At 36.6% G+C, this 24,180-nt stretch overlaps 2 protein-coding genes across 2 annotated transcripts in view; one reads left to right on the top strand and one right to left on the bottom strand.

Moving 5' to 3' along the window:
- LOC113508936 (endoribonuclease Dcr-1-like) overlaps positions 1-24,013 on the bottom strand; it is a 55,066-nt gene extending 31,053 nt beyond the window's left edge. The window contains exons 1-12 of the mRNA XM_026892130.1: positions 23,814-24,013; positions 17,106-18,029; positions 9,483-9,637; positions 8,621-8,780; positions 7,396-7,521; positions 6,185-6,414; positions 4,965-5,114; positions 4,261-4,379; positions 2,892-3,901; positions 2,252-2,385; positions 855-959; positions 86-218 (exon numbers count right to left, since the gene is read on the bottom strand). Of these exons, the coding sequence (XP_026747931.1) occupies positions 86-218; positions 855-959; positions 2,252-2,385; positions 2,892-3,901; positions 4,261-4,379; positions 4,965-5,114; positions 6,185-6,414; positions 7,396-7,521; positions 8,621-8,780; positions 9,483-9,631 (2,316 nt within the window). The 5' untranslated portion in view covers positions 9,632-9,637; positions 17,106-18,029; positions 23,814-24,013. The remainder of the gene's footprint in view (positions 1-85; positions 219-854; positions 960-2,251; positions 2,386-2,891; positions 3,902-4,260; positions 4,380-4,964; positions 5,115-6,184; positions 6,415-7,395; positions 7,522-8,620; positions 8,781-9,482; positions 9,638-17,105; positions 18,030-23,813) is intronic.
- On the top strand, positions 18,397-21,497 carry LOC113508937. The gene is made up of 2 exons (XM_026892132.1): positions 18,397-18,759; positions 19,825-21,497. The coding sequence occupies exon 2, from the start codon at positions 19,836-19,838 to the stop codon at positions 21,180-21,182; it is 1,347 nt and encodes a 448-aa protein (XP_026747933.1). The 5' UTR covers positions 18,397-18,759; positions 19,825-19,835; the 3' UTR covers positions 21,183-21,497.
- Positions 24,014-24,180: the final 167 nt, after the last annotated feature.

The raw sequence follows: 24,180 nt of genomic DNA, 5'->3' as shown, positions 1-24,180 counted from the left end.
TATTAGTATAGAGTATAGATTTTATAACATCACTTTGGTTTATATGTGACTGTAATAGTGTTATAATAAACAAATAAATAAATACCTGATCCAGCTCCTTATATATGGCGACATGTTGCAACAAGACGGCTGTACTCTCGCTGTTGTCGCTGCACAGGAGCGCGGCCGTGGCGCGGGAGGCGCGCGCGCGGCCGCGGCAGAGACCGTACGAACGGTAGCTACGGGATAATGTTACTGTGTCATAGCGAAAATGTTGGGACTAGTCATATTTGATAAGAATAGAACAAGAATAGAATAACGTTTATTGTCTCCGGTATTACAGCAATTCATTTTATACACCGTGATTTTTTAAGTCGTCTTACAAAAGCAGCCCAGTTCATGTATCCAATGACTAGAACACGTTCATGATAAAAAATAGGTATTTATGAGATTTGAATAAATTTAAAATGCAATTTTTATTCAATATTATGATGCAATTCGTTGTTTTTTAGAAACACAGATCTGTTGCGAGCGCGGTCCGAGCCTTGTAACAATGGTGAGGGGCGCGGGCGGCGGCGTTTTTATCATTTTCAAGAGTATATTTCAGATTTCTCTTGTTTAATTTTTATTAGTTTCTAGAGAAGCATTGCTCGAAGGAGCATACTTAATAGCATTAACTACTATATTTTATACACCCTCATTTCTTACAAAGGTCCTATGTGCTACGAAAGTCTAAAAAATACTACGAAATATTACACATCCAAACATCAAATTTGCTCCAAATGACCCCAACTTCCCCCTTATACTTATCACATCATTATTAATTAAGCCTCATACCAACATGGGCACTTATAAATAATTATCAATATACTCACGAGGCTGGCACATCCCATCTTAAGACCAGATTACAGCGAGGCAGGTCTATACCCTCTTCTAGAGCCGACGTGGCTAGTAATAGGTTGCATTCGTGCATGCGGAACCTGAAAACAATTAATAGATTAAAAAAAAATCTAATTACCCAAGTTTTTAATTGTCACTCCATCGGTCCAGCCGTTTTTATAGTTGTAAATAGGGATGATGACTGGGTAGGAAAAGAAAAAATCTCATTAGTCCCTCAGTTAGATAATTGAAAAGTATGAGACACGTATTTTTTCCTTTTTCAGAAAAACTAGAATTGCAAAAGATTAACTGCTTTAAAGTTTAGGAGAGGGGCTTGTGACGTAACGATAGAGTAAAATTTATATTCAATCGTGACGTCACGCGTAAGTTTCATTCACTGTAATTTGGTCAATTTATGTTTGCGGGACAAATAAAAAAATACGTATCCATTATTATACAAAAAACTACAAGACGGACACTGCAAAAAAAAATGTCATCATCATTATTGCATTATCATCGGGTTTGAAGCTACCCTGAAAATTTCAGCCCGCTAGCTTATCGGGAAGTGCCTCGAAATGGAGTTAGAAAAATCCAACCGAAAAGACAAACAAACAAGAAAGTGAGTTTATAAATAAAATAAAAACGTAGGAAATAGGGATCATCATAATTATATCATACTAATATTACCAGAAGTACGCGAAAGTTTGTATGTATGGATGTTTGTTCGTCTTCCATGCAAAAACCACTGAACGGATTTAGACGAAACTTGGTATACAGGTAGTTTATAACTAGGATTAACACATAGGGTAGTTTTTATCTCGATTTTAAGTTCCCGTGGGAAAATTTCCGAGTTGTATCGGACAGGCCCGCGGGTAGCTGGAGCTAGTATTAAATAACGACTCGCTCGCCCGCCGCGTCAGCTAATGATTAAGGACTCGGGTTGGGTCCGAAACTAGTCGGGCGATGTCGATACATACGCGTGAGTAAACCGTTACATCATTTAATAATATTAAATTATTTGATAATTATAACTAATATCAAATTATCTTCATCGGGAGGAACAAACATTTATACATGGACTGGCCTGTTGGTCTAGTGGTTAGTGACCCTGACTGCTATACCTGAGGTCGTGGTCGCCCCACCCAGAATGTTTGTGTGATGAGCACGATCATTTGTTCTGTGTCTGGGTGTAATTTATCTATATTATGTATGTATTTAGAAATATATAAGTATGTTTATCAGTTGTCTAGTACTCATAAAACAAGTTTTGCTTAGTTTGATACCAGATGGCGTTGTGTGAAAGTTGTGGAATATTATTACATACAAACTTTCGCGTTTATAATATTAGTAGTATATTAAAATATAAGAACATTCTGAACCTAAGCAAACTTACTTCTTTAGTACTTCTTCTTGCTTCTTGCCCTGCCGTTGACACTCGCGGGGTTCCGAACCCGGGTCCGCTGGGGTTTCCGTCGCGCAGTACTGAGCGCACAGGTACGACAGACGAGGATTACATCGACTCATGTCCTAGAACATTCATATATTAAAAATATTTTGTCATGATGGTCTTGTGGTTTTTATAGGGGTTTTTTGGAAGGTGCAGGTTCAATTATAAGGCAGACGAAATTTCAATATGAGGTTTTATAGAGTTATACTTTCTTAAATAAAGGAAACATGGGGGAGGCCTATTTCCAGCAGTGGACTACTAAAGACTGATGATGATGATGATGATGATGATGAAGTAAAGGAAAACATAGTGAGGAAACCTTGATAGCAAATAAACTATCAAAATGCGGGCTATCTCACAGTTTTTCAACGACTCTGACAGTAAATAATTAAATTCTTGTGTTGTCGGGGATTCCACAAACATTCAATTCACATGCACAAGACACCCAGACTCAGGACAAGCATTCGTGGATCACACAAATGCTTGTCCTACGAGATCGAACTAACACGTCGCGCTCAGTGGGTTTGGCGTGGTGACCTCAACCACTCGGCTATCCGTGCTGTCAAAATTATAATGTTCAACTTACCACGATCACCATGAACATAATCTTCGCTATCAAAGCCTCCTTCATATACACAATGCCGCACAACGCGTCGGGGTTCTGTTGCATCTGCAGAACCCTCGCCGCGTTGTTCCTTTGCAGCCTAGTCCTGCCTCTCAACCTGTGCCCTGTTCTCCTAGTGAACCCTAATAGGCCTCTAGCAGGGATTAATTCATTTCCTTTGACATTTCCAACAATATCTGGACTATTTGAACTATCCTGTGAGTTTAAGATACTATCCGGCCTATTGTTAGCACTATCCGGCTTGTTTATTCGAGTATCCGGCCGATTCATACTAGTATCCGGCTTGTTTAAGCCACTATCACATCCACTTATGCCTGTATCAGATGTCGTATCACCATATGTAGTTATAGTTTCAATGTTTTCATCATCTTCTGTAGATATTTTAGTATCCGATTTACTTGAATCGGTCATTGGAGTATCCGGTTTCATTTTCAGAGTATTCTCGTTCTGAGTATCACGTTCATTTAATTTAGATTGAATATCAGTATTAATCTCGGTTTTCTGACTATCATTCTCATTCGGAGTATCCGGTTTAATATCCTCACTAGGATAGTCGTATATTTCTTTTAAATTACAAACGAGAGCATTAACTTTATCCTCAATTTTATTACCGAGTGAATTAAAATCACATTCTTCAATATCGTTAAGCATTTTCTTGGTTTTACTCGCAGTATCCCTAGTATCCGGGATATTTGTACTATCCTTCCTCAATTTAATATCCTTTATTTCTGGGGGTTGGAACTTTTCGAGTATTTCTGCTAATCTTAAAACCTTTTTTGACGAAAACGTCTTTATTTTTTCCCATTCATCTTCGTATTGTGAGAACAGATAGTCTGAATAACATCGTATCTTTATAAAGACCGTTGTACATAGACAGAGAAGTAGAAAGTGTCTCTCGTATGGGATTTTAATTTTCAGTTTTTCCAGTTTCATGAGTAGTGTGAATGCTGCTTTATCTGCCGCGTAGGGTCCTGTGAAAATAATAATTTTCGAAAATGGGTAGATTTTATTATTATTATCCGCCGTATAAATGAAATAATTTGACAGTATTTTTGTATTGCAAGCTGTTATTAATGCTCATTTTTGTAAACCGACGCAAAAAGAGTGGTCATATAAATTTGACTATGTATGTCTGTCTGTCTATGGCATCGTAGCTCTCAAACTTTAAAGGTAAAAAACACAATACAAAAAAAATGAATCATGTGCGAGACATGTGTGATAAAATATGAAAAAGTTGCAAAAATAAATGTATTTTTGTCTGCATTGGTATCATCGACTGTTAGGCGGTACGTGGTTCGCCGGGAGACCTAGTTAACTATTGAAAACTTACCTAACTGATCCAGAACATATATAAACTGCTTGAAGATCTGTTTCGGGTCTATGGTAGGGTCCGGTATGTTCATAAACTCTTCGTAGAGTTCCTCACCATAGATCTCAGTGGGATCGTGTCTGAAAAAAACAAAAAAAATGTTGAAAATGTGAAACATTGAAATATAATCATCATCATCCACAGCCTTTATCCTCCCACTGCTGGGCATAGGCCTCTCCTTTCTCGTGCCAATGTCTACGGTCCTGAGCCAGCTTTATCCAGACTCGACCCGAGACCTTTATTATATCATCGACCCGTCTAGCTCCCGGACAAAACAATTTAAATCATAAAACGTGTTCTTCTTTTTCTTTAAAAACAAATCCCGCGGTAAGCCATTTAATCTTTGTGTTGCGCGGGATCACAAACATTCAAGTCACATGCACACAGACACCCAGACTCAGGACAAGCATTCGTGAATCACACAAATGCTTGTCCTACGCGGGGATTGAACCAACACACAGTGCTTTTGGCCTGGTGACCTAAACCACTTGGCTAGATCTCTAAAAACCACTAAAACTAAATGAAATAGAATCATTTGATTTTGATTTTGAAAATTTATAAATAAAATTAAAAAAAGGCGAGACTAACCTATGGTCTTCGCCGCAAAAATAAACGATTCTAAATGACCAAAAATATTCAAATCTTATGAAATAACACATACATACCTATGATCATTAATAAACTCCATCGCTTCATGAACACAATCCCTCATGAACTGCTCCAAAGCCTTATAGAGTGGAGGCAGCTCATCATCCGAGGGTCTGGAGCCGTACTCTATCACCAACTCGCGAGGTTTCGTCGCCGAAGCCGACATCCTGGGAAAGCAAAAAAGCTATTTAAGAACTAGGCTTGGGAGACTGCGTATGTTTATATCGTCATCATCATCATGAGCCCATATTCGCCCACTGCTGGACATAGGCCTCCACAATAGGGAATATTCATGATTTTCTTTTTTGTCTTAAATTAATAGTTTACTATTTTATAACGTAGAAAAAATATTAATGGGTTTCAAAATACTCTAGATATTTTTTTAAATGAAATTTATAACTTTTAAAAAATTTAAGCAGTTCAAACGCCGCCATTTTGCGGGCGCTTTGCGTGACGTCACATGACACATGACTTTTCAGCTGATGAATACCATGTCGTGTCAGATGACGTCACATTTCGTTCGACCAATAGTGGCGCGTTTTGGAAGTTTGAATTTCGCTCCCTTATTTTGCACTTTTTGAAAAATTTTTAAGGGTTTTAAATAATAAGTAAATAAAAAAAAATCCTATTCATTATAATATTACGATAATAAGTATTCGAGAAAAAAATATTTTATGCCATTTCAAATTTTATGCATATTCCCAATTGCATGCCATCGAGATCTATCTTCGCCTGCCGAAGGTTATATAATACTAAGTTAGTTTTTTCCCACGTTTTTATACACTCACTTTCTTGTTTGTTTGTCGTTCCGGTTGGATTTTTGCAACTCAATTTTGGGGCACTTCCCGATAAGCTAGCAGGCTGAAATTTTCAGGGCAGCTTCAAACCCGATGACAATGTAATATACAACTACAAAAACGACTGGATCGATTTCGATAAAATTGGAATGAAGTGAAATTTAAAAACGTGGGGTTTCGATTTTTTTAATCTATTAGAGTGAGACTTTTTTTTTATTAAGGGCTTTTATATATGTCACCTATGTTTAAACAAATAAATTTATGTTATTCTATTCTAATTTATTTTAATAGTAACTATCGTGAAACTGATTCATTATTAAATGATGCAAAGGTTTACTCACGCGTATTTCTCAGAATTGCCCGATTGTATCCAAAATCGGGCTCTCCCGATAACTACGCGTGAGTAAACCGTAGCATCATTTATTCAAATCTCTACCCACCGTTTCCCCCCATCAATATCCTCGGCCAGGTCCATCTGGCAGCACAGCTCCGACTCCAACTCTTCAATCTTCCACTCCAACTTCTCGTACATGCTGAAGTCGTCCAGGTTCTCGTAGCGGCCCATGTCGTCATCCTCTTTGCCTTGCTTCTTAGTTGTGAATAGAGGGTAGGTGAGCGCTAAGATCAGTGGTTGGTGATCTTGTGGACAGGATTTGTATTGTTTCATTATCTGTTGAAAAATAAATCTATACTAATATATAAAGCTGAAGAGTTTGATTGTTTGTTTGTTTGAACGCGCTAATCTCAGGAACTACTGGTCCAAATTGAAAAATTCTTTTTGTGTTGAATAGACCATTCATCGAGGAAGGCTTTATGCTATAAACCATCAAGCTGCGACTAATAGGAGCGAAGATACAATGGAAAATGTGAAAAGACAGGGCAGGTATAAATCATAACTTCTATCTTCTACCCACGGGGACGAAGTCGCGGGCAACAGCTAGTTAAAAATATGTATTTAAAAAAACAATAAAAACGACTCCCGCACTAAGGAATTTAATCCTTGTGTCGCGGGGCGTTTTACAAACATTCAAGTCACATGCATAAAGACACCTAGACTCAGGACAAGCATTGCTGAAAATGTCCTACGCGGGGATCGAACTCGCGACACCACGCACACTGTGAGTTTGTGGTGACCTCAACCACTCGGCTATTTGTGCAGTCGAAGTCGTTCTTATATTCAGTTTTCCGGAAGGCATGTCAAATTGTCCCGGCTGTTATTCCTACATTTTTGACAGTCGTTACAGGTAGTCAGAAGCTTGAAAGTCTGACAACCAGTCTAACCAAGGGGTATCGTGTCGCCCAGGTAACTGGGTTGAGGAGGTCAGATAGGCAGTCGCTCCTTGTAAAACACTGGTAATTAGCTGCATCCGATTGCACTGGAAGCCGACCCCAACATAGTTGGGAAAGGTCTAGGATGGTGATAAATCAACTTGGCTATAACAGGAATTCAAGCAAAACAAATCGATTTCGTAGATTAAAATTTCTACACAGCCTTGAACAATTCTCAGTTAAGTCTCCCCCCCCCCCGCGATATTTTTCTTCACCGTTTTTTCACAACACAAATAAATTTGATAAGACACTATTGCGTGGATTCGAACCTACGACCATTCGCTCAGCAGTCCAACAGTCATCACTCAAGTATTATACTTACATATTGCAAATCCTCATCTTTGTATATTAAGTGGCAGCTATCGATGATCATAATGTTGATATTGGGTATGTTTAAAATACCCTCTTCGAGAACACGTTTCACAACCGAAGATGTGCCAATAAGGACCTGAAAACGAAAAAAAATAATAATAATTCAAGTGAAAAATATATCTATACTCTATATATACTAATATACTAATATATAAAGCTGAAGAGTTTGTTTGTTTGAACGCGCTAATCTCAGGAACTACTGGCCCAAATTGAAAAATTCTTTTGTGTTGAATAGACTATTCATCGAGGAAGGCTTTAGGCTACAAACCATCGAGCTGCGACTGGTAGGAGCGAAGATACAATGGAAAATGTGAAAAAATCAGGGCAGGTATAAATCATAACTTATATCTTCTACCCACGGGGACGAAGTCGCGGGCAACAGCTAGTATATTTATATTATAAACAAGCTGTTTCCCACGGTTTCACCCGCGTGCTACCCGATCCCTTACGGTTTCCTCTGTGATAAACATCATCATTTCATATTTATTTTTTGGTTTTTCCGTAAATTTTGCATACTTTGTCACAGTGCCGGCGTAAGGGCCACTGACACCCTGGGCGAAAATATTGTGGCGCCCACTTGACGGAAGCAATATCAAGTGTTAGTTTTTTGCTGATCCCAAGTAAAATTATATTAAGAATTTGATCTTTCCTTTAGCTTTACGTTTGGCGGTGGAAGTATTCCACCTGTAGCGTAGAGCACAGTTCTGAGGGTTTGCGCCAGGAGAGGCAAGAGACTCCAACTTCAGAGCTAGGCGCCCCCCAGAATTTGTCGCCCTGGGCCATCACCCCATCACGCCCCCCCTAACACACTGCTGCTGCGGTGGCACTGCTTTGTCACCGTTTAAACCTGCCCTGGATTGCTACGAATATTTCAATACTACAATAAGCTAAATCGCTTCAGCCGTTCTCGAGTTTTGGCGAGACTGGCAAACAGTAATTCATTTTTGTATATAAAGAATTCTTAAAGCGAATTCAAAGTTCTTTAAGAATACGTATTTATCGGTATCACCCGAATATTTTCGGACCCAACCGGAGTCCTTAATCATGAGCAACGCGGCATTTAGAACTGTTTCTTCACGCACTTACCGGGGTAACCATCGGCCAATAGTGACCGACGGCTTACTTCCGCTTTTTGGAGGCCCTGCCCTATCACTCCGTCAAAATTGACAACCTACCTCCTTGGTCTCCAACTCCTTGGTCCAGTCCTCCACCTCATCATAATGCTGTGCAGCAACCGCAGCCAGGTCTGTGAGGATGTTCAGCTCGAAGGCGACGACCTGCACTCGTGAGGCCCGAGTTATGTAGATGGAGCGCTTCCTACCCGTTGAAAAAGATCTGTGGATGTTAAGAAGAATTATTATTAACTAGGTGTCGCCCGCGACTCCGCATTATAAACAGTGCCGTAAGGCACTTTAGGCCAGTGCTTAGGGGCCCACCATCAAAGTAGGCATCTAAAAAAAGCTCGATAATTTTTTCTCTGAATGAAAATAACTTGAACCAAGGGGGCCCCCACTGCTTTGTTGCCTCGAGGCTTCGGGGCCCCTAGGCCCCTAGATCCGGCTCTGATTATAAATAACTATTTAAAACATCTAAAAAAACTACGTTTTTAAATGTCACTCCATTCAAACCGTCTACACGTTTTTATAGCTCCAAAATGCATTGTCATCGGGTTTGAAGCTACCCTGAAAATTTCACCCTGCTATAAACTCGGGAAGTGAATCGAACTTGAGTTGCAAAAATCCAACCGAAACGACAAACAAACAAACAAGAAGAGTGAGTTTATAAAAACTTGGGAAAAATGATAACTAATGCAAAATTCTCATTAGAATCTTAGAAGAAACTTATTTAAAGTATCTATCGTGAGAATGATTCATTATTAAAAGATACAACGGTTTACTCACGCGTATGTATCGACATCGCCCGACTAGTTTCAGGCCCAACCGGAGTCCCTAATCATGAGCTAACGCGGCGGGCGAGCAATTAGAATCGCTCACTCGAATACGCGTAAACCGTTGCATGATTTAATGACAAACTTACCCTCTTATCTGATAAGCCTTCTCGTATAGCAGCCGGACTGGTATGAAGCTGGCATACTCCACAGCAAGGATGTTCTTGGTGGCCGCTGCGGCTGCCAGCCGGGCACCTCCCTCGGCCGCCGTGAACCGGGAGCAGCATGCTTCCATCATGATGCACTGGATAGGGAGGAATGTGATGATGATGAGATTCTTCTAGCTCATGATTAAGGATTTAATTAAGTCCAGTGAAGCTTGATATTGTAATAATTTGAAATTAAGAAATTACTTAGTTGTAATATTCATAATTTTTGAAGTGAAACTTCTTTAGGCGCATGAGGGTAAATTTTTTACAGATGTAACGTCACGCCGGTATGCAACGGAAGTGTCGAAAAAGAGAGGGAGTGCGGTAGAGACCGATTGAGAAAGAGTAAAACAGGGCGAACGTCGTATCACGCACAGTGCTCAAAGTGAGAGGTGGGAGAGAGCTATAGTGAGAAAGATTGAACGAGGGAGAGAATACGGGATATCGAGAAATAATACACGCCATATTGGTTGTGTATTCGTTTACTTGTTAATTATTTATATTTTAATGACAATTACATTCCTAACCTGTCTCGAAAAGTGTCGGAAATTAAATTTTTTTAGATGGCTGTGGTCTATGGAGACCGGACAGAAGCCTTTGAGCCAATATGGTTAATCGATTCTAACATTTTAAAGATAAAGAAAAAGTGTTTGTTAGTTTGCAAACTAATCTCAGGAACTACTAGTCCGATTTGAAAAAATATTTCAGTATTGGCCAATTCATTGATGAAGGCTATAGGATCTATACTATCATGCTGTTTAAAAGAAGCTGAATAGCAAAGAAATATATTACTAGTATATTAAAAAATCGGGAGAAGTTACAAGTACTTTAAATTTAATTAATTTTTAAATTGCTATGTTTTCATGTACACATGTTTGGAGGATGGAGTCATGTTCAACAGCTAGTAATAAACAATTAGATTTACTAGAAAAGTATTTGAAATCATAACGGTTCTTATATTTTAAACTAGCTGTTGCCTGCGACTTCGTTCACACGGTTAGAAATGATCTTGAACCGTTTTCGCAGCGCACACAACGGAAGCCCTCAAAGATGAATAATTTTCCCCATTTTTTCCATTGTATCTTCGCTCCTATTAGTCACAGCATGATGTTATATAGCCTTCCTTGATCAATGGTCTATTCAACACAAAAAGAATTTTCCAATTCAAACCAGTTCCTGACATTAGCGCATTCAAACAAACAAACTTTTCAGCTTTTTAATATCAGTATGTATAGATTATCTTAAAGTAAAGTTTCTTCTATCCTTTTATGGGAGAAAAACAAATATACTTAGTTATAAGTCCTCTTAAAGAATTGGGCTATCAACCAATGTGAAGTGATTGAGACACTTGTCTTATCAAAATTGACATATAAAGGCATATTATAAAGTCACTTTACAGAGTGTATTGATTAAGCGACACTATCAGGACCTAATATTATTTTTTTTTTTTTTTTTTTTATCTATTGTAGACGAGGCTTCAGTACACTCAAGGTGACTATGCCAGCCCCATGGGTGCTTTCACTTTAATTACTTAATTTATACATAGTTCCCCGTTCTTTCACTCCTCTCTCTCAGGCAAGTTTTCATAAAGCCATACAAAACCTTAGATTCCTCAGATACCGGTTGCTTCAAAAGTACATTGACACCCCCATTAAATAATTGAATGCTTGGCATCAACATACTCCTCAGGCGGCGGTATTGTACACATTCCATCAACACATGTATCACATCCTCGGGCTTATTACATTTTTCACATAAAGGTGATGGTTTCACGCCCACCATATGATAAAATGTGTTCAATGGAACGTGTCCTGAACGCAACCTAAGTGCTAAAACCACTGTTTCTCTCGAAAGGCTGGCACCCTCAAACCATGGCACTAATGCCGGTGAGTCCTGGATGGTGTAGTACCAAGCCCCTTTAGTTTTAGACTGCTCTTGAAATTCCTCCTTCCACCACTCCCAGCACAACTTTCGAACCCAAGGAACCACTTCACATCCGTAAGGCCTAGCTAGCATCTCCACACCATCAATCACCGCATTCCGAGCCAGTTGGTCCACTATTTCGTTCTCCCGAATCCCAACATGTGAAGGAATCCATTGAAACTCGACATTAATATTTCTGGCTTGCAATTTCTGAATGATACCTAAGGCTACATAGGCTATCGGAGTACCTCGGAAAGCCGAGACACACCGAGCCAAATGTTGTAAAGCAGTTCTGGAGTCTGTTAATATGACTATGTTTTTTTCTCCCAACGTCAATGCATATGATAATGCCTCTGTAATCGCCACCAGTTCGGCTCTCATTACAGAGGTATCGTCATGTAGCGCAAACTGCATATTGATGTTGCTTTGTGGATCAAAAACTGCTGCTCCCACACCCCAATGCCCCTTTGAACCATCAGTGAAAATTTTATAGAAATTATTATACTTGATATTAATCTCAGAGATAACCTTCTGTTGGAGATTCGGAATACTAAAATGACGCTTAGTCCCAACCACACTCTCACATGACTCATGTATTAAAGGTTTGATATTTATATTAGTTACCCAGGTATCTAACACAAACATATCCAATAACTCGCTTTGATATATATCCTTGCTTTTCAAGACTTCATGAACCTGTATCAGAACAGGCACATATTTATGATTCCAGTAGCTTTTTAAATTATAAAGTTGAGTTATTAGATTCTTTACATCTTTAAAATTTGATGCCACTCGCAGCCAGTATCTACACCCAAGCCAAAACCTTCTGAGATGCAAGGGTTGAATACCCATCTCACACTCCATCTCATGAACTGGGGTGCTACGTATAAAATTTCCGCATATTCTCAGGGCTCTGTTTTGCAAAACTCTTAACTTTTGCAAATGTGTTTTAGCACTACTGCCATATAAAAAGCTCCCATAGTCAATTCTGCTTCGAACTAGAGATATGTATAATTTTCGAATGTGGCTTGGATGAACCCCCCAAGTACTACCTGCCAAAGTTTTTAATATATTGATAAGTTTGTACGCTTTCTGGCATGTCTCATTGATGTGTAGTCCCCAGCGCAATTTACTATCCAACCAGATACCCAAATATTTAACTTTATTATTCACGGATATTGGCACCCCATTGATTTCAATATTCAGTCTAAATGTTTTCCTACTTCTACTGAAGACACAAACTTTAGTTTTAGATTCTGAAATGGATAATCCTAATTCTCCGACCAATTCTGCCAACCGTTGTAATGACGCTGTGAACCTTCTAGATACATTTTCAATATCTTTTATATCTATAACCTTAAATATCACAAAATCGTCGGCATATTGTGATATGTAAACATCATTTATCTTTTTGCATATATCCATAGTAACAATATTAAACAATAGAGGAGATAGAGGATCTCCTTGAGCCAAACCTCTGCTGGTGTGCCTTAAAACAACTTCTCTATTATCCAATGAAGCAATCTGACATTGCCTGTTTGACAGAAAATTCCACAAGTATAAGTTAATTTTGTGACTCACCCCGATATTTGCTAAAAGCTTAATTACAACAGATATGTTTACATTATTATAGGCACTGTCGATATCAATGAAACAGGCTACAGTTGGCTTATTTTTTGCAAACCCAATCTGAATATTTGAAACAAGATGAGTTAGGTTATCTAAAGTAGAATGCGCCTTCCTAAAACCCATAGTAGACGGAGACAGTAATTTCTTGCTTTCTATATATCATTCCAGCCGTTTACAAATTACATTGTGATATACTTTACAAGGACAGGACATCAGTGAAATCGGTCTTATAGATGACATTAAATTTGGATTTCTACCAGGCTTAGGAATGGGAATAATTCTGACTATACGCCACTGCTTAGGCACTATCCCAGTTTTCAAAATTAAATTAAAAATATACAGGAGAAATTCTTTCCCAGCCTTTGATAAATTAAAAATCATTGAGTATGAGACGTTATCCGCTCCTGGAGATGTATCTTTACGCTTGAGAGTATTTTCCAATTCAGTTATCGTTATATCCATGTCTAAACAGCAATCACAGCTTTCTTCTATCTTTGGCGGCTCTTCACATACAGTGTCTGGTGTTAGGGAGTGTAATATTTCTTTACTCAAAGTGGGGTCGATTGTGTGTGTCCCTCTCATTCCCTTTACCCATTTCATCTTTCTCCACATAGCCACGGGCGACGTTTCGTTATCCATACTCGAGCAAAACTCTGTCCACGCCTTAGAACATGCACTCTTAATCATTTTTTTAGCTTTAGCTAGTTTATGCTGGTACGAAATTAAATTATCCGGAGTTGGATTACGCCGTAGAATGGATAGTGCTCGTCGACGTTCAGCTACAGCTTTAGAAATTTCAGGATTCCAGTACGGTTTTGGTGTGAACTTATTATTTGGATCCTGACATATTTTTATCCAGGGAATAGTCTCGTCGGCTACAGAATTTAGTTTAGTTTCAAATATATCATAATTCTCTTGCACATTTTGGAATGGTACTAAGTAAGCAAACTCCTCTTCAGTTCGTTTTTGAAATTCCTTCCATCGAGCCCTTTTATAATTTCTTTTTAGCAGGTAGTGATTAGCCCTTTGATATCCGACTGTCCATTTAATTAATACGTGGTCACTTCCCAAACTATCATTAGTGGGATTCCAACTTATTTTCACTGCCAAATCACTAGTGGCAAATGTAATATCCGGAGCAGATTGTTGTAGTATACCGTTGACCATTTTAATCCTTGTCGGTCTGCCATCATTTATGCATACATATCCGCTCTCTAGCATAGCTTTGTAAACCTTTTCTCCTCTTGTATCGGTCTTGCAGCTCCACAGCATATGATGTGCATTAAAGTCTCCGGCAAGGATAGTATTTTTATTGAAAATATTGAATAATTGATCCCAGTCAGTCTGTGACACGTTAGCTGATGGTGGACAATATATGTAAATAATGTTAGACAACCCCGGAACGTTCAAAACATTCACAGTTATAATTTCAATAGTACATGTTGACATTCTGACCATCTTTTGCACTAATTTTATTGTTTTGTGGTATAATACACCAACACCCCCAAATCCATCCTCTCTATCAACTCTTAAAAGATTATAGTCGTTAACTTTAATTAATTCATCTTCTGACAGCCATGTTTCACTAATAAGTGCTATGTGTATTTTTCCTTGCTGTAGAAATTGCTTGAGTTCCGTTATTTTATTTTTTAAGCTGTTAGCATTCCATTGCACTACGTTAATACTTCTAGGTTTACTGTCCACTTGCTTCAGTACCCATCAACTTCCACATTAAGTCCATATTAAAATATGTAGTCACCCAGCAAATCAACTCTTTAGCTATATAATTAAATATCATTTCAATTTTATTTCCTGTTTCCACCTTGGCGAACACAATATCCTTAATCTTTGTTATAAAAGTCAGAAATTCAAATTTCCATTTCCTTTTATCTTTTTCCTCTTCTTTATGTGTATTACCACCGCACTCAAAGCTCGGGATCCAGTCATATTTATTGTTTTCCGTAGAATTTTGTGCTTTACTTTTATTATTTTTTTCCACCCTTCTTCTATTCTTATCCGCGCTAATATTGTCATCCACTTTTATCTCATTTCCTTTTTGTTTGTTACTTGAGGTTGCACTGTCTTTCACTACATCTGAGTATGTCCTGTTGTTTCTAGGCTCGACTTGTTCCTGCGTCAAAATTGTGATGGGAGTGGTGTTGTCCTCGTTATAGCAGAGATCTCTAGTGTCTTCATAAATTTTTCTAGTAACCTCCTTATATGCTACTTTATAATTACAACAATTCTTAGCCATAATTTCTCTAATGCTTCTCTCTCTTTTAAAAACCGGGCATAAACTTTTTACCAATGACATATGGTTACCCTTGCAATTCACGCATTTAAAATTTAATGTTTCACAATTGTCATGTTCACCCCCACACTTAGGACATAGTTGAGTTTTCCTAGGGCAATAATTGCGTATGTGACCATACCGCCAGCACATTGAACACTGTGTCACCGGGAATGTGAAAGGTTCTACCTTCATCCTGCATCCATACGCAGTCACATACAGAGGAGGAGAAGGACCTTTAAAGCCAATACGTATAGTCTCGCTAGAAACAAAAACACCATTTCTGTCTTTTTTGTTTAATCTCTTCACCTTTACAATTTCAACACTACTCTCTAAGGTTTTCATAATTTCCTCTTCATCCATCTCTATATCCACATCCCTCACTAATCCATATGAAAATAAAACTTCACCTACTCTTCTGCATGTCCAGCCTTTATCTTTTATAACTTGAGATTCTAGAAACTGCAGTGAATTCTCATAGTTGTCAAAGCGAACTATGATTTTATATGGGTTTTTATAGCTTACCTTTACAACCCCTATTGTACCGGCTTCCTTTAAAATTTTTGCCAATCCAATTTGTTTAGGAAATGGTGTTTCCTTAGCTAAAACTGATACTTCGCACAAATCTTCTTGGTTGATGACATCAGATGTTCTACTGTTTCTTCTCTTCCCGTTTTTCCCAACTACTGTCCACACCTCTTCCTCATTAGAACTTGACCTGGGTCTTTTTCCACTTCTGCCTGCCCCCTCATTTTGTCCCGAGACAATGTAACTGTTCTCACACTCACTATCGGAACCCATAATAACCCGATTAATCTCAGCCCGCGACATTGACCTTGTACTCAAATCAATATTGTCCTCTTCCACATCACTGTCCATTGTTCACAAATTCGAATAAATATTAACCTTAGCCTAATGTGGGTAGATCCACAAAAAAGTCACTTATATTTACGAGAGCACTGCACTGACATTATCACTAATGTGTTATAATAATGTTTATGATGAAAAAGAAATTTAACCACAAAGAAAAACCACATTAATTAAGTATCAAGCTACGCAATTGTTGCAACTACCGAGAGCACACAACCTTACGCGACAAAGACGCGGGCGCAACTGATGACCTAATATTATGTTATTAAATTAAACTTGTATACTGTAAAACTTATTAATGTAACTTTATTTTTAATTAGAAACAAAAACATACTAACTTCAAATTAAAACTAATGTTAGATCAAATTTATATGGGACCAAATGAAGGTTTCAAATTTAATGTGAAAGAATTAAAAGCTGAGTCCATCCAGTTTTGAGGCAACAAAAAAAAAAATGATGATATAAGAAAGAGGTTTTGAAATTTGTCGAAAATAATTTATTGACTTACTGAAAATGTATTAAAACAATTAGGAAAATAAGAATAGATGAATATCAGTGCCATATTTTAGAGTTTTAATATAAATGATATAAGAAACATAACAAGTAATAGACGAAACGCGATGTGTGCGGTAAAAAGGCTAAAAATTTAACAAAATCAATAAATATAAACGAAATGCGATTCTAGATTTACTAAAAACAGGTCTTATATGCAGCCGTAGACTAATTTACTTACAACTATGGCATCAATCAATAAAAATTGCAGAAATCGCAATGAACAAAATTTATTACTTTAAACATGAGAGGTTATCATGGCTACTCATTCAACATCATATAAATCAGCAAATACTCACGTGGAATACACAGAACACCTATTAAATCGTTAAACAAGAACACAACACCTCAATTCTCGTGAAACAATTAAAATTATTGTCTTTAAAGCACTGTAATCTGATCCACAAAACCTATTCATGATTTTTTCCGCTTACAGTCTTACATGCAAGATTACGCCGAAAAGGGTTATCTCACATTATTAAGTAATACTTCTCAGGTCGAATAGATGCACATAATATTCGTTATAATTCGTAATTGTCAATTTTAATGTAATTTTTCGTAATAACAAAGATTTGCAAGACCTCTGCTTGACAACGCACAGACTCACAAACTGTAATTTTGCAAAATGCAACCTAACGTCAATGTCATTTTATTATAGCTACAGATGGAAAATAGTATTGAGCCATGCCATATTCAAAATTCTACCAAAGTTGCATTTAAATAAATAAAAAGACAAAATGAAAACTATATAATAACATTGAAAATATGTTTTGATTCCACTTTTATTGCGTCCTGTGACAATAAAATACAATCGTAACCTACTTCACGGGGTTAACATTGCTAGTACGAATTTCATTGGAAATATGAAAAATTTCACGCAAAAAAGTTCAAACACAAATGTCAATCTTTAACCCCTATTGATTCCACTTCGCTTTCATTGAGTATTTAAAATTCAGTGCCCCAAATTGTTCTACCTTTTCCCAAAATTATTTTATGTAGTACACACTAAAAACAAAGATGGAAGGATGACACAAAGGAATTCCCCAAATTAAAGCTTGAACACACCACATTTAATGTGATTTTCGTAGATAAAAAAGATTATATCTACTTGAAGAAGAAAACAATTTATACGTATTTAATATTTAATAAGTTCTTACAAAAACCAGAACGTCATAATATGCTTATCAGCCGTGACTCCTGGTCCGGCTATGATCCATCATCACCTGCAAAGAGAAATTTATTTGATGATAATAATGTCAAGTATCTGGCTGTGAGAAATACAGCCCTATGATAGATGTACAGACAGACGGGGCAAATAGTGGAGCCTAAGTAACTGGGTTCTGTTTTAAAACTTTGGACAACAATAAAAAAAAGCAAAAAAAAAAAACAATTACATTTTTATTATTCATTAAACACTGCACAGTACATTTATCTGAAACGCTATGCATAGAACGGATAAATATTTTAATATTTTATTAGACAGAAAGTCTTACTCTAGGTCTAAGGTCTAGCCATATTCACTTTCTTGATAAGTGCCAACCTACAGTATAATTTAGAACTTATTTTTAATTATTATTTCAAAGTAATCAAAAATAAAAAAAAACAACCGCAATTACCATAATTCTCATAAACACATACACACATTCTCTTTTACGATTTTATAGATTACAATCTTTGTTAATTAATAATACGTCGAAAGACAGTATGTACCTCCCTTAAAATTATTTGACAAGCAAAACCGCAAATGGATACCTATTGTAATTTTGTAACTATTATCTCATGTTAATTAGTCTTAATTTAGGCACAAAGTATTTTATAACTGTAGGCATAAGGTGTGGTGTATTCGCGAAAACAGTTTGCTAGTCTTTGCAGAAAGAAGGAAACATTATTGAAGTTCGTTGTTAAATTGACAATAACACTGGATTTTCTTATCAATCCCATGCACATTTCTTGGTGAGTGATAAAAAAAGTTTCATAGAAACTTCTTTGTAGACATAGTTTCTAAAAATACTTATATTGACTAAGAAAATAATTATCAGAAGTATACTTATTATTTCTTTAATTAATTAATTAAATTTTAGTTCAGATTTTCGTTCTTAGAGTACACAATTTTAATTGTTGTAATTTTGATTGTTTCCTATAAGTTATAGACTATGGGTGCCATTGTAGTTTTAAACTTACCTCTTAAATTACTTAAAGAATAATGTTTTAAAAGCTGGCTGGCTGTTGATGTTTTAAAAACCAGCCATGGTCATCCAATAGCTAAATACACACTAACACGCTAGATAGACAATTTCAGTGGATACATTTCTATCGCAACTTTAAAAACAAAATAATTGACCTTCATCAATGATTGTACCATGATAATGTTACAAATTTTATAAATATAAAAACTTGGTTACAAATGTGGCATAGATACTGAAAATTTTTCGTTGAGGCACTTCCCGATAAGCTAGCAGGCTGAAATTTTCAATTTCAAGGTAGCTTCAAACCCGATGACAATGCAATTTACAATTTTATTATAAAAACTTTTTTTTTAATATAATAATATGGTTGATGTACAACCTGGTGTCAAAATGTAAACAGCCCGTAGACCTCAGATGTGGTGCAACACATCTTTAAACAATGCTAAGTTATGTTGGTTTCCTCATGCCCATTTTAGGCTCACTATGAGGATAACCAAGATTTACATAGTTATTGATAAGTTTAAAACTTGTACAACTTTTATTTTAATATTTATTTCTTCTTTTAAACTTTTTAAGGGTAGACTCCTATTACTAAAACTCTGTCAATATGTGTACTCATTTTATATATCATCATAATATATCATGACAGATGATTGAAACAGTATCCACGTTAGTTTTTCTCATTTTGGAACTTGCACTGATGGTTAACAAGATACTTGGATAACTTTTGATTCGAACTTACTTTTATGTAATTAAAGCAGATTTTTAAATGGAATATTCTCTAAATATATTTTTCGATCATAATAATAATTTTAAATGTATGTTTTTTCAGGTAAATGTACAATGTGGCAATCTCATAACACAACCATACCAATACCCCCAAACTTATTGAGAAACTTTAACACATTTGACATTTTGAAACCCCAAAGAAATGGCGCCGAAAATAGGGATGTGGCAAAAGTCGAGAAACTGGTCGATATCGACGATTCCTCACAAGATTCGGGGTTCCATGAGTTTGAATCATTGTTATTAAATAAAAAGAAAGATTTAACATTAATCGATGTGTACGAAAATATTTATCTTACGCCGCAAGATATTAAAGTGAAAAGTGAAGAGGAAGAATCAACTAGTTTGCCTAGTAACCCAAATGTAGATTTTAAGGAACTTTTTGATATTATCGAATCAGGTAAGAAATATGATTGGGTGAAACCTTCAAGCAGCAAAGAAAAAACTAAATTTAAACCGGATGATCACGAAGATATTGTAAAACCAAGGGTGCTAGTTCCACCGGTAATTCATGAGACAAACTTAGATCCAGACGAATTCATTTACGAAGTGCTCTCACAGAAAGATATAAATAAGCATATTTTAAATGAAACAAAATCACAATCCAATCTTCGCAGTTCCTCTGAAGTTAAACATAGCGTTTTGACAGCTGATGACAGACGACGAATTTTAAATAACTTTACCAAAAATATAAATGATAACATGAATAAACATGACATCAAACAAACTGAAACATCTATTAAACGTATTAACAATAACAATTTTATCGTAAAGGCTATAAAAAAGGACGAAAAAGTCTATAAAAAGAAGCATATTGTCAAACCAGAAACACAAACGTCAAAATTTACAAAAGGTCCCGATTTATACGAGAAATCTGTTGTTTTACCACAGATTATGGCACGTATGTTCGATAGAAAAGAATATTTAGATGAAAAGAATAATATACAGAGAAGACTAGTTTTAGATTCGGGTACGAATAAATTGCAAGCTCAACCTAATATTTCTAAAACCGAATATTTAAAAAACAGCGCACCAACCATGAGAAATGACGTAAACGTCGGCTTAAAATATCAACCCAATGGTACGAAAACCGAAACAGAATTTAAAAACGACGCACAACCCGTTAGAAGTGTCGTAAACGTCGGCTTGAGGGTAAACAAAACAGATTCGGCTAAATTAACAGATGCTATTATATTAAGTGCGAATCGCTCGAGCTGTACTCCAGCTAAAACAGTTATAGACCTTAGTAATAATGCGACTAGCAGTAAAATAACTAAAGATAGAGATTTCGGGAAACTAGACCCTGTTGTCCTGATGGAAGATTGTAACAAAGAAAGGCTAAAAGCTTGGCAGCGAAGTCAGCTGTTCAAGAACTTTGTTCAAAAAGGGAAATTTGAATTGTGATATCAACTCATTGTGAAGGAACGAAAGAAAAACCATTATATACCGCATTTTATTTGAGAGAATAATAGTTAAGGTAGATTTTAAGTTGATTGGATACAAAGCAGAATGGTATTGTAATCTCAAATTGATATACCTGGGCCCCAATTCTGCTATTTACAATGGCCGATGAATGAATGGCAATTGGATTAAATTTGAAATTATTCCTATTCTCTTTAGCATTTTCCCAAATAGGTTGGGGTCGGATGCCAGTCTAACCGGTTTCAGCTAAGTACCAGTGTTTTACAAGGAGCGACTGCCTATCTAACCTCCTCAACCCAGTTACCTGGGCAACACGATACCCCTTGGTTAGACTGGTTGTCAGACTTTCAAGCTTCTGACTGCCTGTAACGACTGTCAAAGATGTAAGAATAACAGCCGGGACCCACAATTTAACATGCCTTCCGAAACACGGAGGAACTCGTTATGACAACGATGGTCACCCATCTACGGACCAGCCGCGTCAAGCGTAGCTTAACCTATGATCGAATCACTGATGCGGTTATAGCTAAGCTTCGATGTATATTACAGTTATGTACTGATTTTAAATACTTCTGCTTGCATGTGGATTTAACTAAGTGTCTAATTATAGTACGACCGTTGAACAGCCAAGTCAATGGTCATAGGCACGAATGTCTTCACGCATACAAGTGCGTATTAGCAAGTAACTATCGTTTTCTGAAAACGGTAACGAAAAAATATCGTGAGGAAGACACACTTGAGAATTTTTCGAGAGTGTGTTGCGTCTCGACAGAGATCTACGGGTGGATTATACTCTGACACCAGATTGTACATCCATACGTAATATTTTATGTGGAATGACGATTTTAATATTGTGATTATATTTTATAGAATATTAAAGTGTTTTTCGGCAACTTGTTAAGATATAATTAAGATAGAAATCAAGTTATTAACAATAGCAGTATATTTAAGAGTGTTTGTAATCAAAGTGTAGTATTTTATTAAAATGAAGATATTATAACTAAGATGTGACGCGGCTGACGTAATTTGGCCAGTCTGGAAAGAGATGCAAAATATCACCGCCTCTGGACACAGAGGCAGTGATAAGTCAGAACTTAGCCCTTATTTCTATAGCACCTCAATGAACATTTATATAAAGTATTTCCGAACCGCCAATTTATGTTGGTAGTACTGCATTATTTCTTTAATTTTTAACCTTTTCATTCAGAATCAAAAATCGTTTAGGCTAGGTTAATTAGGCTACTAAGTACTAACACTCTTCGAACGTCGTAGCCGACAACAGGCATGAAGACAGGGTATAAAAAGTAAAAATCTAAAGATAAACTATTTTGAAGTCTAAGAGAGGCTGGGCTGCCTAAGGGGGCTTTCGTAAAATGTGTACCTACACAATCGTGACGTCACTCGTAAGTTTCATTTGCTGTTATTTGATCAGTTAAATACGTAAGTATTAAGTATCTATTACCATACATTAAACTACAAGAAGGACACTAAAAAAAACAATTGTTGGAGCTCTTTTGGCAGCATCTTGATTTCCCTTTATCTAAGTGCTCTAACTGTTAACAAGAAACAGTCTTTCAATTTACAAAACGTCCAAATAATCTTCTTTCCTTTCTGCCCTAGTCCCGTAAAGTCCCGTTACTCCTGTCACTTATCCCGCCATAGCTCAGGTCACTCCTTTTTCTTTTATATCACTTTTCACACGATCCATCAATCGTTTTAGCCCTCTCCCGTTGCATCCATCCAAACATTATAAATAATGCAACCTTTCTTATCTTATGCGGCTCATCTCCACATTAAGATTTCACAATTGCAGTTTCAATGTAAAAAAATGCCATCTTTGAAAGCTGTGTTATTTATTTATGAAACGCACAAAACATGCGATACTTGCGATCGAACGTAAAACTCGTTCTGTGTTACAACCAGAGTATAGTTGTAAACATAATATGGTATCTATCTATCTATACTAATATATAAAGCTGAAGAGTTTGTTTGTTTGAACGTGCTAATCTCAAGAACTACTGGTTCAAATTGAAAAATTCTTTTTGTGTTGAATAGACCATTAATTGAGGAAGGCTTTAGGCTATAAACCATCACGCTGCGACTAATAGGAGCGAAGATACAATGGAAAATGTGAAAAAAACAGGCCAGGTATAAATCATAACTTATATCTTCTACCCACGGGGACGAAGTCGCGGGCAACAGCTAGTATATTATAAAACTGAAGAGTTTGTTTGTTTGAACGCGCTAATCTCAGGAACTACTGGTTCGAATTGAAAAATCTTTTTGTGTTGAATAGACCATTTATCAAGGAAGGTTATAGGCTGTATACCATCACGCTGCGACTAATAGGAGCGAAGATACAATGGAAAATGTGGAAGAAACAGGGAAAATTATTCATCTTCGAGGGTTTCCGTTCAAAAATCCTAATTTATATCTTCTAACCACGCGAACGAAGTCGCGGGCAACAGCTAGTATTAAATATATCCACTGGCGCTATATAACCCTTTATACTTAACACTCGACTGTATAGTTATCAATATGACATAATCTCTTCATACACAGGTTATGGCTACTAAGAAAACTGACATTGTAAAATAACTCAGAAGTACTTACTCATAACTTGCAATTTTGTTTACACATAAGCACTTATTTGTTTAGACTATGCGCCATTATGTATCCTCGATGTAAACTGAAATCCCTGTTTAATATTTTTCAATTTCCTATACATATGTAACAACAATACATACTACATACATAAGAAACTTTATTCACGGGACATACCCCATGCGTGACACGAGTTTAGTATTGCCAAATAATTACTTTTAATTTTAAAATTTTGTTGCTAGAAAAATTTCGCGGGTTCTTTTTTGTTTCAGAGTTTGTAGTCAGTCAATGGTGTAAACTGACATTTACTGGAAATCCAATAAAATTTGATTTTTGTCTTCAGCGATTTCATCAGTCGAATCAATAGATTTTTTAA

This window comes from Trichoplusia ni, chromosome 3, assembly GCF_003590095.1.
Source record: "Trichoplusia ni isolate ovarian cell line Hi5 chromosome 3, tn1, whole genome shotgun sequence".
Classification (NCBI taxonomy): domain Eukaryota; kingdom Metazoa; phylum Arthropoda; class Insecta; order Lepidoptera; family Noctuidae; genus Trichoplusia; species Trichoplusia ni.
Note: the sequence above shows the minus strand (reverse complement) of the source record. Positions and strands in the feature narration are given on the sequence as shown.